The 15116-nt window shown below is 48.3% G+C and overlaps 1 protein-coding gene across 1 annotated transcript in view; it reads right to left on the reverse strand.

The window, feature by feature from the left end:
* The window catches only part of FBN3 (fibrillin 3), a 320779-nt gene extending 309027 nt beyond the window's left edge, over positions 1-11752 (reverse strand). Inside the window, exon 1 of the mRNA XM_044998744.1 lies at positions 11592-11752. Within this exon, the coding sequence (XP_044854679.1) occupies positions 11592-11656 (65 nt within the window). The 5' untranslated portion in view covers positions 11657-11752. The remainder of the gene's footprint in view (positions 1-11591) is intronic.
* Positions 11753-15116: the final 3364 nt, after the last annotated feature.

The raw sequence follows: 15116 nt of genomic DNA on the forward strand, positions 1-15116 counted from the left end.
TCCTTTCTCAATAGACAAAGCAACTCCAGCTTTCTTGGGACCAGTGGGGCTGCAAAGATTTGTTTTACAAAACCAGGTGATGTCTTGAATTATGCAGCACAAATCAGTCATCACTCAGGAACCCCAGAACGAGGGATGGGATCCAAACTGTGACCTGAACCTCGCAGTGAACCTCTCCACACTTCTCCATGTTGGCTGGGACTGGAAGTTCCAAGATGCAGAACATCTGGGAAGTCTCACCCAAAAGGGGATCTCCTGAGATTGGCATCCCCAATGTGCTGACTAAGCACTGGAACTGCTGGCTGGTTAATAGCGTGTGTTTGTCAAGTGCTTTGGAAAAGAAATCTAAAGTGCAGGGTATTTGTTTTTTATTGAGTTGTGCAGAGTACTGTGCAAAGGCTAAAACATACCTGGATCCTGCTCCAATCCTTGGTCTCCACCAGCACCCCACTCCACAGGCCCCCAGAAGAGCCCCTCCTAAGCAAAGCTAATGCCTCTCCCAGCCATGCACTTTGGAGAAGCCTGAGCACTGGCCCTGGCAATGTGTCCTGAAGACCAAGAGTTCTAGGCTCTGACAGACAAGCAGGAGAAGCAAATTCAAACCCTGCTGCCCTCAGCCACCTGCTGTTTAAATCTGGAGAACGTCACTTCATACCTCTGGAGAACATGCCTTATCCGGGATCTGCCATAGGGAAATGTCTCCCCTTCCTACCCAGCCCCTCCCCCGTCCTTCTTCACCACCACCCTGGCAACCCAACCATACTCCCTGTCCTGCAGACATTAGCACGCTCACTAAATCCTGCAGCATCAGCTCCACCATCTGCCCAGTCGTCTCCATTCCCAACTCCAAAACATGCATCCAGTGTGTCACGGGTCACGGTGAAATTCAGACCAGTGAGGAGTTGTACGCCTAGTGCCTCAACGCCTTGCTGCTGTACCTCCCAACATGGGACACTCACAACCAGGCTACTGGCACACAGGTCACACACTGACTGTGTGCTAGACAGCCCTGGGTCAACAGCTCTGAGCCCAGCAGCCTGTCTGCCTCCCTTCTCTGGCTTCCACCAGCCACGGTTATAACCAACATGGTGACCCCAACCCACTCCCAGTCCCGAATTTCCCCAAAGAGTGTGCTCAGCTATATCCAGCCCTCTCCTGGACAATACGATTCATTTGTTCCTCTAAAGATTCAGAAGCACATGACAGCTTATTAACTGAGGTAAATACTCACATCCCTTTAAACACTGCACTGAGATGGTTATATTAATAGTAAAATAAGTTTATTAACAAAAGAAGATAGGATTGTAGGTGAATTCAAGGATAAGAGGTACAGTCAAAAAGGATTACAAGAAGAAGAAAGTGAAAACACTTATCTAAAAGTCTAAAAATCTAGCAAGGTACAGGCTTTGTTGCAGATGGTTTCTTGCACCAGTCATTTCCCTCTCCCAGCACTGGCTGACTTTCCCTCAGTCAGGACCTTCCACAGAAGTACAAGGTGCCAGCTTTCCATGTCTTCCTAGGGAAAAGATCTTTGCCTAAGCAGGTTTCTCACCTATATTCAGTTTCCAGAGTCTTCGACCCACCCAGCTTGGTTGAAGGACCCATCTTTCTCAGCTAGCAAGAGAAAGATGGATCCTTCCCCTATGTATGTCTAGTGATGGGTGCCAAGGATGGCTTCTGTTTTCGCTTATATCTTCGAAAGTTCAATGACTTGGTTTCAAGAGGCGGGATGACCTCATGCTGTTTTCTCTTCCTGTGGGCTTCCCATCCCCCTTTATGTACATGGGACTTCCATTGTCTGATTTCACCAGGTTTAATTTACATAGAAGACAGGTAAATAGCTGTCTTTCCTCCTGTCTGGGAGAAAACCTGTTTCTCCCTGTTTGACCACAGACTTTAAAGCATAACAGACTTTAAAGCATAATATTAAGTATTCCTATTTCCTCACAGAGTTTTAATACAGACATCCCACAATGATACAGTAATATTATATACAATCATTGACTCAATTGATTATTTCTTGAGGTTCAGCCCCCCAGGCTTTATAGACCAGTAAACCTTTGCAATGTATTATTTGAAAAGTAGAACCCAGACCAAATTACTCTCTCCTGCTGGGTTTATACATCATCCTGGCTCCTCCCCCACTTCATAGCTTTGTTCACCAGATATGTAAAAATAGACCATCATTGTCTCTGTCTTTATGACGGAGAGAAGCAAACTCACATCCCTTTGTCTAGGGCAGATGGGTTTACCAACTCTCCTGACATGCCTGGTTTACCCACATTTTAGTTATAATTCCAGCATACATCCATACCTCCCAATACAAAGCACATACATGTCACACCAGAATATCAATGAGCAGTGAGTTATGAATTTTCAAATGATACCTCCCAAGGCGTATTACAATAGAGTGTAAGGTGTGAACACAAGGCAGCTTAGGGGCACCCAGGCCCTGGCTGTCTCTCACCTCGATTGACTGTCACATCCTCCTCTTAGGGCTTCCTGACAATCCTCCAGTCAGTCCACTGGCCCAGCGCTCTGAGCACATTCGACCCCTGTGCGCCCCCTCGCACTCACCCCCCTCCTTGTGCTCTTTGCAGACCGGCTGGGCTCCATGGTATGGGACTGTTTTTTTCAAGTTGTTCTTTGGCCAGATGCCTTCCTGAGCACTGCTGGCCTCTGCATGTGCTGAACCTGGTGAGGAAAGGGTTAAAGAAGACATTCAGGAGTTACATGTGTGAAAAAAGGCATGACTTTGGCAAGGCATTTCAGTCCTGCTCCAGACAAGGAGACCCCAGAAAGCCTTCCATCGCCATCTCAGTTCCTTTGGTACGTCAGAAATGATCAGACCCAAGAACACACCTTGTTCTTTACCTCTGGCCACTCGTGCATGAGAATATTTCCATGCCCGGCTTATTTAGATATGGGAGCTCTGACAACTGAAAAAGCTGGCGTAAATATCAGCTTCTCAGAAGATCTTTCTACTTCATGGTCCTGGATTCCTGGCTCCTGTAGGGGAAAATGGAAATGTTCCTCCCTTTATTTTTGGCCCAGCACTCAAATAAGGGTGGAGCTAATTAGGCCCTCGGCAGGAAGATGAACATATTGCTAAAACTGTGCTGACTAGTGCAGAGATCTGCAGGGTCGAGAAGAGTCCTGTCCACAGCTGCAGTCTGTCTTGGCTTGCCCACTTTTACAAGGTGTCCAACATACCGTGAGAAATAAGCAGTGAGTGCTTTTAAATCTGTTCCTCCCATTCCTCCACAAGGGATTTATTCCAGGGCTCTCAGCTCACTGGTTATGACAAGATAAGCAAGGTCAGACCTGGTAATTATGGTCCTACAGGACCACCAAGGAAACTTCAGAGTGCGGCTGTAAGTAGTGGTGACTGATGGAGGCCATTCTTCCATGCACCGATAAATGGCAAATTTTCAATATGGCAAAAGGCTAACAGGAGTGGGTGCCCCAAGGTTCCACTGTAGGATGAATGTTACTTAATATAGTTATTAATGTGTGGAAAAGGACCAGTGAGGTGGCACAATTTGAAGATCACAAAAAAATTCCTTTAAATTAGTGCAGAGTAGAGAAGACCGTGAGAACTTCAGAAGGACCAATAAAGCTTGAAGTGTTATAAAATGTTGATTCAATAAAATTGAAATGTCTCACAGGAATGTATCCATTTAGTTAACATTTTTGATTAAATGTTATCAAGACATTTCATTTCAGTTAGGTTGTCACACTGATAAGGTTGAAGTATTTTGTTTCAATTTTATCATTTCTAGTTTTATACTATACTGTGGTTGAAATGAAACACTTCAACTTTACTGAAAACAAATTTCCCAATTTTTTTCAGAATTTTCATTTCACTGCAAATATTGAAATTCTGATATTTTGTTCTGATTTGGGATGAAAGTAAATTTTGAAATGTCAGAATTTTTCCTCGAATGGAAATTCTGCATTTTGACCAGTGCTAGACTGTTTAGTTTAGAGGGCAGACAAATAAGAGGGGACATACTCCAGGCACCGGAAAGAATGATGTTAGAGAAGGTATATTTGTGTGCTCCTATTACTCAGACACAAGAACTGAGGTCTTCTAATGAAACTGAAAGGCAACACATTTAAAATTGGTTGAGAACACCTTTTTTTGCATAGCAAACCTGTGGAACTCACTGACACAGGATCAGGGAGGTTAAGTGATTAGTAGAATTCAAAGAAGGGTAATGAGAATAGTCAACATTATACTAGATAGGATGAAAACTATAGGAGAGTTCAGGGTATGAGCCAATCACTAAGAGTATATCTACACTTCAAACTGGGGTTTAATTTCCAGCTGCAAGAGACATACCCATGCTAGTGCTGATTGAACTAGCAAGCTTAAAAATACCAGTGCAGCCACAACAGAGAGCACCCGGAGGGTCTAGCTGCCCTGAGTACATCCCCCACATCTCAGCTGGGAAGCTCCTTGAGCTGGGGCTTGCACCCCTGGCTTGAAGTGTAGACATGTGCTGAGTGAGATACCTATTTCAGAGAGTTGGAAGGGAGTCCAGCCCCCTGCCTTCATTAGCAGGGCCAAGTACTGGTTTTACTGCAGATCCCTAAGTGGCCCCCTCAAAGATTGAACTCTCAACCCTGGGTTTAGCAGGCCAATGCTCAAACCACCGAGCCATCCCTCCCCCCAAGTGATAGTGATTATGAGGAAACTTCCTCATAGGCAGCTTATTCCATAACTGTCCTTGGAGATTCTAGCACTCTCTTCTGTCGCTTCTCATACTGGTCACTGCTAGAGACAGGATACCAAAGTAGATGGACCTGGTCTGAGCCCATATAGCAATCCCTATGTTCCTAAAAGTGTCCCTATGTCATTAGTATCCCTCGCCATTTTCCAACTTGGGTATTTCCATTCTGATCATCTAAATTGCCCCTCCAGGTTCACCTTTTGTCCTAAACTTTAAAGTAGTATTGTTCTGATTTGTTACATAGCTGCTTTGTTCCACCCCAGCTGTAGCTGCATTTTAATAGTTCCCTAAAGCCCCCCCGTTGTACCATGCTCTGGAGTCCTTTGAGATGATAGGCAATAAGCAGAGCAGCCCATTCTTTGCAGCACTGGGGGAGGGACCCATCCCAACCTACTGAAGCTTTGTAACTGAGCCCAAATCCCATCTAACTATGTTCAGAGGGACACTGTTCTGTCTCTGCACATCCAGCTCTTATGGCCACCATCTGACCCATGTCAGTGTCACATCTGTTTACTACCATAGAAAACATAATACAAACCCTGTTCAGAAAATCTCAGAGCACTTACAAAATTCAATAAATGCAAGCGAGTGAAAGCACAGCTGGGCAATTCAGAAGAAGGCTTAACAAAATCAGATTTGAATCTAAAACTATAACTAACTAGGAGGCGTGGGGGCTCAGACTGAGGAAGCAGAGGGTGCTCAGCAGCGGAAGGGGACAGTGAATGTTTAGTACTAGTGTCCAGATGAAATTCTCACACGTAGTCAGTTGGATGGTCTCACCAGGGAACTTAGGGCAGTGGCTCTCAACTAGGGGTCGGGGACCCCAGAAGGGCTGCGAGCAAGTTTCAGGGGGTTCCCAAGCATGGCTAATGTGAGACTCGCTAGGGCCCAGAGCAGAAACCAAAGCCCCGCCATGCAGGACTGCAGCCTGGGGCCCCAAGCCCACCACCCGGGGCAAAAGCCGAAGCCTGAGCTACTTCACTCCACAGTGTCTCCTGTGGCATAGGGCCCTGGGCAATTGCCTTGCTTGCTACCCCGTAACACCGGCCCTGGCTCTTATATGTTGTGTCACAGCTGGGCTGTGGAGTTTTTATAGCATGTTGAGGGGGCCTCAGAAAGAGAGAGGTTGAGAACCCCTGGCTTATGGCACATTCGTCCACAGCACAAAACCAGCACACAATCGGACATGAGTGGGAGTCTTTGGTCAGTGGTAGCTCAGGGCTGGGTAGCGCTACAAATTAGGGATAAAGCTTTTGACCAATGGCTTTGTCTGTATTAGGACCAGTCAGTGGAGAACCACTGTAATTCCTTCCTGCCCTGTGCATTACTCAGACTAGCAAACAAAGATAGATACTTTCTTTAACAGCAAATTCAGCCCAGTTTTATCTCCCCAATAAACTGCAAACTCTTTGCCGTTTGGATGCTAAACTAGAAAGCGTGTGGTGTACCAAAAACCGTATTAAAATGACCAGCTATCATTTTAAGTGTAAGGGGTTTCCTGGTCCTGCTTGAAGACTAGGGGGCTCTGTAGGGAGGTGTGCAGTTTGGGTCTCAGCCACAGGCACTGACTCCATGGGTGCTCCGGGGCTGGAACACCCATGGAAAAAGATGGTGGATACCCAGTACTCACCAACCACGGCTGTTCGGCAGCGGCCTCAATCAGCTAATTGGGGGCACCATCAAACAGCTGTTTGGCAGCTCGGGAGGTGTTTGGGGGAGGGATGAGACCAGTGAGTGGAGGGCGGACTGGGGTCTCGGGGAGCGGGTGGAGTGGGGGTGGGAAGAGGTGGAATGAGGGCAGGGCCTTGGGAGAAGGCAGAGCAAGGGTGGGGCCTTGGGAGAAGGGATGGAGTGGGGGCGGAGCCTCAGGCAGAGCAGGGGTGAAGCACCCTGGGGAAAAGTAAAAGTTGGCGCCTATGGTCTCAGCAGTCAGTTTGCAAAGAGCTAGCCTAAAGCAAGGCGGAGTGAGTTCTGCCTCCTTAAGGAGCAGTCTGCTTTGTCTCACTCTGTTTTTGGTTCTTGTGTTTTAAGATTCTGGATTCTAAGAAAAAAAAGTCATGTTATGCTACAACCTTCCAGCAAGAATGTTTATGTTTTTATCTAACATCTCTGGGTATATGCCATGAACATAACAGAAAGAATGGCAACGTGACTGGTTAGCTTTCAATGCTTTATGCTATACCTCCAGAAGGATGTTGAAGCCAAAAGTAACCATTGTCTATAATCAAGCTAAGCCCTTCATTTTAGTTTAAACTGATTTTTACAGAAAATTTCCCAGGTTTTACAAAAAGTATGATTCAGGTTTTCCAGATTTTCACCCTACTTTTGTATCATTCAAATATATAAAAAATAACTTGTTTTATTAGGAAACTACAATACATTGCATGGTGTGTGTGTATATGCAAAGCTGCCTGTTGAGGTAAAGCTATGTATTAGACTAGAAGATACACACAATAAACAAACAGGCACGCACACAAGCTCTGCAGTGCATGCGCATCTGAACGTACTTATGAATCTCATCCCACCATGTACACATTTCAAGCTGTTAGCAGATAATGGTTTAAAGATCTTACATGCTAAAATGGGAAGTAAATGAAAATCTGTATCAGAATACGTTTCAGACCACACGGAAGTATTCAAAAGTTTTTAAAAAACAAAAACAGGAGAAAAGGATCAAGTTGAGTGTATGCACTGCAGATGGTGTGGCCCGATTATTAAACGTAAATATTTATAGGCTAATAGTTCTAAGTCTACAACAGTAAACTGTTTATTCAAATGAAAAGTTTCATTTGGGGATTAGAGATCTATTGTTTTCTTAAACTCAGAGGTGGCAGCATTGTGTTCTGAGTTGTTTTAGTTCTGCAGCAAACCCTGTTGATTAATGGAATTCAAAGCATTAATCTACTGAACACTCTCTCTCCCCTGTCCTTCCATCCACCAAAATAGATCCGATATTTACCCAGAAAAATTATTAATAGTGTTTTGCAGTGATTTTCACCTGTTTTTTTGTTGTGCTAATAAACACTGATAAATTCCCAGGAAAAATGAAATAGAATGAAAAGTTCGTGCACTGAGACCTGCACTGGGGCAAATCTCAAGGGAAAGCAATTTGTTGTCTGAAATACTTCAGCCAAACCTACAGAGGTCAGCTGTGGCGAGAAAAGACCCGTGTTCAGCAGGACATTTAATGACAGCAGCCATTTTCAAATTCGCAGACAGCGTAGGGAGGCAGGGTTCTTGGCTTTAACTCTGTGGAATAGGAAAGCAGTCCAGCTTGTGGCCTGCTCAGGACAAACACAAAGAGCAGATGTTTCCGAGTCATGGGCCGTTTGGCAGGAGTTCCCTCACCGCCCGCAGGGATCTGCATCATTCTTGTGTCCTCTTGTGATTGGTATTAATATTTTTGTTCAGCTGGAAATAGATTTTTCCTTTTATTGTCTTGGCTGGTTGCAGACTCTTCTCATGTGGGAGCCACCACTCAGTTAGGCTGAGAGTTAATCTGTCAGCTGATGTCATTGTTTGGCCAGTAGTGACTTGACTGTCTTTAGCCCGTTACCTTCAGGGTCTTTCTCTTTTCCCGTTTAATGTAATGAGAGAATAGATCAAGTGCCAGCAGCAAATCTGTTTCCTCTTAATGTCTATGGACCTTGGCTAATGGGCTAGCTGTTACTTCGCAGCTCCCTGCCTCCCCAGGTGTCTTTCCCCCATTTCATCCTTGGGCTTTTCCCCAAGAATGTGACCGATTGCCAGCTATTGAGGCACTTCACGCTACTTACCTCACGAGTGAGAGATGGTGTGAACGGCACAGCTGGGTGCAAGGCCTGGGAGTGGCAGAGTGGTGTGGAGAGCACCGCATGAAGGCAACAACTCCAGTATGCCCTGAGTTCTTTCCCTAGAGTCTCTATCCCTGTATGGGGCAGTCAGCACCTCTCCCAGAGTCAGAAATTCTCAGTCTAGAAGGGACCATTATGATAATTTATCTGACCTTCTGAATAACCCAGAGCAAATGGTAGTGCCATGCTAGTCTCTCCATTCTTTGTGGTAGGTGTGTGTAGGATTCAATTGATAAAGACTTAAAGGAGCGGAATATAATTAATGCCAGTCAACATGGCTTCATGGAAATAGGTCTAGTCAAACAAACCTGATTTCATTCTCTGATGAGATGACACGTTTGGTGGATAAAGATGGAATATAATAATGTTTGCAATATGTTGTGTAAGACATTTGACTTAGTATCGTACAACATTCTGCCAATAAAATTAGCACCATACAATATCAACAGAGCACCTGGTGAGTGGATTGAGGACTGGCTAATTGGCAGACCTCAGTGGGGAATGATTCTCAGTGTGGGGGCTCTGGTGGTGTGAGGGGTTGTGGGTCTTGAGGCAGCGCTCACCCCATGGCCACACCCAGCACCTCGCGGGAACCCGTGGGAAAAGGGGCTAGTGGAGCTCGAGCTCACCAGGGCTCTGCCCATAGGTGCTGACTCATGCATCCATAGAAAAAAGTTAGCGGGTGCTTAGCACCCACCAGGGGCGGCTCTATGTTTTTTGCCACCCCAAGCATGGCATTCAGGCGGCCTTCGGCGGCATCCCTGCGGGCGGTCCGCTGGGGACGTGGATTCGGCAGCGTTTCTGCGGGTGATCTGCCAGTCCCGCATTTTCGGCACCCTCCACCGAATGGCCACCAAAGCCGCAGGACCAGCAGACCTCCCACAGGCGCGCTGCTGAACACTGCCTGACTGCCACCCTCACAGCGACCCCCAGGCTGCCCCCCCCATGGCTTCCCGCCCCAGGCACACGCTTGCTGCTCTGGTGCCTGGAGCCACCCCTGGCACCCACTGGCAGCCAGCTGCCTCCCTCCCGCCAGCACCTCCTACCGCCCACAGCCCCACTGATCAACTCCTCCCCGTCCCTCCCAGCACCTCCCGCACACTGCGATCAGCTGTTCCATGGCGTGCAGGAGACACTGGGAGGGAGGGGAAGGAGTGAGGAGAGGGCATGCTTGGGGGAGGGGGTGGGGCCTTGGGGATGGGGGCAGAGTGGGGCTGGGAAGAGGTGGGGTGGGGGGGCCTGGGGCGGAGGGGGAATTGAGCACCCCATGGGTAGTGAGGAAGTCAGCGCCTATGGCTCTGCCCATGAAGCTCCTGATGGGGGAAGATGTCTGCCCCTCCCCCAACTGACTCAGATGCACCACTTTAACCACAAGGAGGCACAGGAAGTTGACTGAGCAGGTAGGTGAATCCCTGGCTGGCTGCCACTTCAGATCCTGCCTACTCGTCTGATTCCTGAGCCCTGTCTTCCTGCTTGGTCCCGGTTCCTGCCCTCCTTATCCCGGATCCTCCTCTGCTCCCGGTTCCTGCCCTCCTTATCCCGGATCCTCCTCTGCTCCCGGTTCCTGCCCTCCTTATCCCGGATCCTCCTCTGCTCCCGGTTCTTGCCCTCCTCTGTTTCCGGTTCCTGCCCTCCTTAAACAGATCCTCCTCTGCTCCCGGTTCCTGCCCTCCTTATCCCAGATCCTCCTCTGCTCCCGGTTCCTGCCCTCCTTATCCCGGATCCTCCTCTGCTCCTGGTTCCTGCCCTCCTTATCCCGGATCCTCCTCTGCTCCCGGTTCTTGCCCTCCTCTGCTCCTGGTTCCTGCCCTCCTTATCCCGGATCCTCCTCTGCTCCCGGTTCCTGCCCTCCTTATCCCAGATCCTCCTCTGCTCCTGGTTCCTGTCCTCCTCTGCTCCCGGTTCCTGCCCTCCTTATCCCAGATCCTCCTCTGCTCCCGGTTCCTGTCCTCCTCTGCTCCCGGTTCCTGCCCTCCTTATCCCAGATCCTCCTCTGCTCCCGGTTCCTGTCCTCCTCTGCTCCCGGTTCTTGCCCTCCTTATCCCGGATCCTCCTCTGCTCCCGGTTCCTGCCCTCCTTATCCCAGATCCTCCTCTGCTCCCGGTTCCTGTCCTCCTCCGCTCCCGGTTCTTGCCCTCCTTATCCCGGATCCTCCTCTGCTCCCGGTTCCTGCCCTCCTTATCCCGGATCCTCCTCTGCTCCCGGTTCCTGCCCTCCTTATCCCAGATCCTCCTCTGCTCCTGGTTCCTGCCCTCCTTATCCCGGATCCTCCTCTGCTCCCGGTTCCTGCCCTCCTCTGCTTCCGGTTCCTGCCCTCCTTATCCCAGATCCTCCTCTGCTCCCGGTTCCTGCCCTCCTTATCCCAGATCCTCCTCTGCTCCCGGTTCCTGCCCTCCTTATCCCAGATCCTCCTCTGCTCCCGGTTCCTGCCCTCCTTATCCCAGATCCTCCTCTGCTCCCGGTTCCTGCCCTCCTTATCCCAGATCCTCCTCTGCTCCCGGTTCTTGCCCTCCTTATCCCAGATCCTCCTCTGCTCCCGGTTCCTGCCCTCCTTATCCCAGATCCTCCTCTGCTCCCGGTTCCTGCCCTCCTTATCCCAGATCCTCCTCTGCTCCCGGTTCCTGCCTTCCTGCCTTGCTCCAGGTCCCTGCTCCTCCACCATACCCATGACTCTGTCTTGACCCCTCACTCCGACTCTGGCCTCAACCCTTGTCTTGACTCCTGACCCCATTTCCAGTTGTGACCCCGGGCTCTAGTTCCTGGCTCGGACCAGTAGGTGTGACTGCCCATGCTGTGCTCCTCACCACTGGGTTCCGCAACAATCAGTATTAAGCCTGTTGCTATTCATCGTTTTATTCAGTGATCTGCAAATAGAGCTATGAAATTACTGCTGATAACGTTTGCAGATGACACCGAGATTTTCAGGGTGGTAAGTAGTATTGAGGAAAGGCCAGTGACAGACACCAATCTGGGTCTCCTCTAGTCTATCATATATTTGAAAACCAGTTTCCCCTTGGCCTACCTGCCTGTGTTTGTGGCTCTTCTGTCTTCATAACAGACACCAAAAACTACAGTCCAGGTAGCCATGTCCGAAAGGAAATTCTCTCCATTTGGTTCTGCCAGCAGGATTTGTAACAGAATCTTGAAGTCAGGTTTTAGCAGGTGACTGAAGGAGGAGCTGATTTCCACATCTTGTTTAAAGCACTTGAATATATTATATCTGTGCTCTCTTATCGATTTAAAACATCTTTTTCTTTCTTTCTTTCTTATTTTAGTGTCTCTGCAGTATCCAGGATGGCAGGGATTTCAGTAGAAGTTGCATTTAACTGGCCATCAGTGCAGGAGAGAGCTTGCGTCTCCCCAGATAGATTTACTGACACCAGGCTACTGAATGTCTCAGCATTGGAGGAGAGGAGTCAAGTATTTTAAAAAAAAAGGAGTATGTTACAGAACACCCTTTCTCCCCAGAGAACGAAGATTTCCTATAATCTCATCTCAGCTGCCTTTCTTTAGCTGAAAGCCATTGCCTCTTGCACTGGACACCGTGGTCTTTGTGTTATTCACACCAAGGTCTGTAGGGAGCCAATTCTGTACTGGTTCTTGATCGTTGGGCAAGGAATCCAAGGACATTCCACGAGGAGGGAAGCAGAGTGCCTCACGAGCCAGGAATCCCCAGTGCCCTGACAGCTTTCAGAGACATGGCGAGAGGCATCAGAATGCTGAAAAAATGGAGACCAAAAAATGAAAAGTGCCAGATTAACTCCAGAGTGGGAGCTGCATTCCCCTTTCACTAATCCTTAAATAAAGGGTAAATATTATTGTCAAGCCTCTTTTTCAGGTCAGGTCCTTCCCCATTGTAAATCCATCCATCTGTCCTTTCAAATAGTAAATGAACGTACAGATGAAGGAACCTAATTCCAGTGGCTCAAAGAAATACAGGACTGGAAAGGACTATACTTCCCAGAGAAGAAATAATACAAAACATGGAAAAGACTTTTTTTCAGCTGGTCCATGATGATATCTATAGAACCAGACTTAGCCGGGCATGCCCATTGTCCAGGAACCAGACAGAATTGTTCATTACAGACCTGCCTTCTGTACTGTGTCCAACGACACAGGGAACAGGCTTCCTTTGCAAGGAACAAGGGCTTTATCCCAAAGAAGGGCATGCTTCCATTAGACAGTTTGTTCAGTGACGGAAGTGGAACACATACCAATGGAAGCAGCTCCAGCCTCTCGAATGGAAACATTCCAAAGCAGATTAGATAACACACTTGTCAGAAGAGATCCTGGGCTAAACCTGCACTGGGGCAAAGGACATGGTGACCTGGGAGGCTCTTCCTGCTCTGACCCCCATGATCACATGAGCAAAAGTGACAAGTGCCAGGAGCTAAGGCGCAAGTAACCTGAGAACTCACGTTTAGTGCTCTGTGTGATTTGGGAACTGAAGGAAAGTGCTGTGGTGCATGGATTTAAAATCTGCCATCACAACGTGAACTGGGAGCGCCAAAGTGTTCTGGTGGGTGTTCTTGGCACCAGAGAATCCAGTCGTGCTCTTCTTCTGTGTCAGTTATACTACAGAGCAGTCCTGTTCTGGTGCAAAATCACGGGTGGTGGTTGGCTACAGAAACCCTAGCATGGAGGGTTTGCCGTATTTTTAAGAATTCTCTAGGATCTTATCTTCCTTGGACATTTTCCATCAGCCTTTTTTAACCATGACACTGGCTTTCCAGAGGAGTGGAGAGAAATGTTTTCAGCCTAGCATGAAACTGCCACCCCAAACTCCCATTAATGTCCCATTGAAGCTGATCTATCTATCTATCTATCTATACTTCACATATCACCATAGTGCCTGAGAACCTTATGCAACATGATAGCTATTTACTTCTTGAGGACTGGGTCAGACTTTCTCCAGAAGAAGACTGTCAGAGCAAAGGGATGTCTGAAGGTTGGGCCATAGGTAAACTGAATATTGTAATTACCTGATATACTCAACACCCAGTGAGTGCACCCTCTTCCCCATGCTGTTCTCATTTACCAACGTGACAGTTCAGAAGGGGCTTTGCACTAACAAAAGCCACTACAATCACACTGCTGGGCAACACCAGCCTCGGTGGTTGTAGCTCTCACCTCGCAAAGGAAGCACTGCTTAGAGCATTGTGAGATGGGTGCTCCTGTGCTAGCCATGGTTTAGGCTTCCTCAGTTTCCCTTGGCACTTCAGACAGACAGATCTGCCCTTAAGTGAGCCAGATCAGGCTTCGCAGAAATAGTACATAGAAGAAATTGTTTGAGATGACCGGAATGGATGGTACAGAGAAAAAGATGTCCTTAACCTGTGGGGATTTTACTTAGTTTTGTGGATAGATCTGGAACCATGCTAAATGCTCTGGGAGTGTGACCCAAACAAAATGTCTGTAAGGAAAAAGAGCAGCCCATGGAGCTGTCTGTCCGAGTAAGAGTGTGAATCAGTCTGGAGACTCTGGGACATTAGAGTCAGATTCCCCAAGAAGATGGGCTGATGCTGCAAATACATTCCGATCTGAGTCCAAACTTCCCCAAACTCAAGGCCGTTCTAATCTGGGATTTTGGTTCAGCTCCGAACTGACAAAGAGACCAGCTGCAAAGATCCGGGGTTTACCCAACCTTGTCCAAAGTTCAGGGCACGTTGGGATCAGGCCTGTCTGTAACTGCAAAATCAAATGGGCTTAACAATAAGTCTTAGTCCTGGCGTTCTGAGAGGAACCTCCCTCCCACCTGGGAGGCTGACCTTCCTGTTGAGGAGAGCTCCTCCCTCCTCAAAGCTGCCCAGCAGAAGGGAATTTTGTTATCGCTTTTGTCCCTCTTTGGTGGCAGCATGTAGAGCGTTCCTGTCCCGATGCTGTGAGGAGTGGGCAGAGCCTCCCTTCCTGGGACTAATGCTGAAGTCCCTGAGTCCTGTCCTGGCTGCAAAACTGGGCTGTGGTTCCACCAGTCGCAAGCATTTCAGACCCAAACCTGGCAGAATCCACTGGACTAGGGAAAAATAGGCAGTTCCTTGGCCACCAATTGTATGTTGGGCATGAAGGTGTCAGATGCAATGGAGGTTCTTGCTCAAAGGCCCCTGGCTGAACTGTCTGTACAATCAGAGCCCAGGAAGGAATTTCTCCTCAGGGCACATTTGTGGCATCTTGATTTTGACCTTTCTCTGGAGCATTAAATCAGGATCATCTGTGAGGAGTGCTATGGTCTCCCCACAGGCTCTAGGGAAAATGCCGGTGCCAGGGCAGATCATCTCCCCGCTCTGTACTTCTCTTTCTCTTTCCCAGCAGCAGAGTCTCCCAGTTGCCTGCTCCCTACTTTGAACCATGATCTAAAAGCCCCAAGAGCATCTCAGGGTCCTGCAACCCTTTCTGACACAAAGGTCCTGCAACCCTTTCTGAGACAACAGCGTTCCTGCTTGACTGGTGCTCCTTACACCCTGAGCTTTGGATGTGCATGGAGCAGAGCCAGGATGACTCGCTGTTGGGAGATGGCCCAGGCATTCTGAGAGGCTCAGTGAGTGAGCCA

Source organism: Mauremys mutica, chromosome 24, assembly GCF_020497125.1.
Source record: "Mauremys mutica isolate MM-2020 ecotype Southern chromosome 24, ASM2049712v1, whole genome shotgun sequence".
Lineage (NCBI taxonomy): Eukaryota > Metazoa > Chordata > Testudines > Geoemydidae > Mauremys > Mauremys mutica.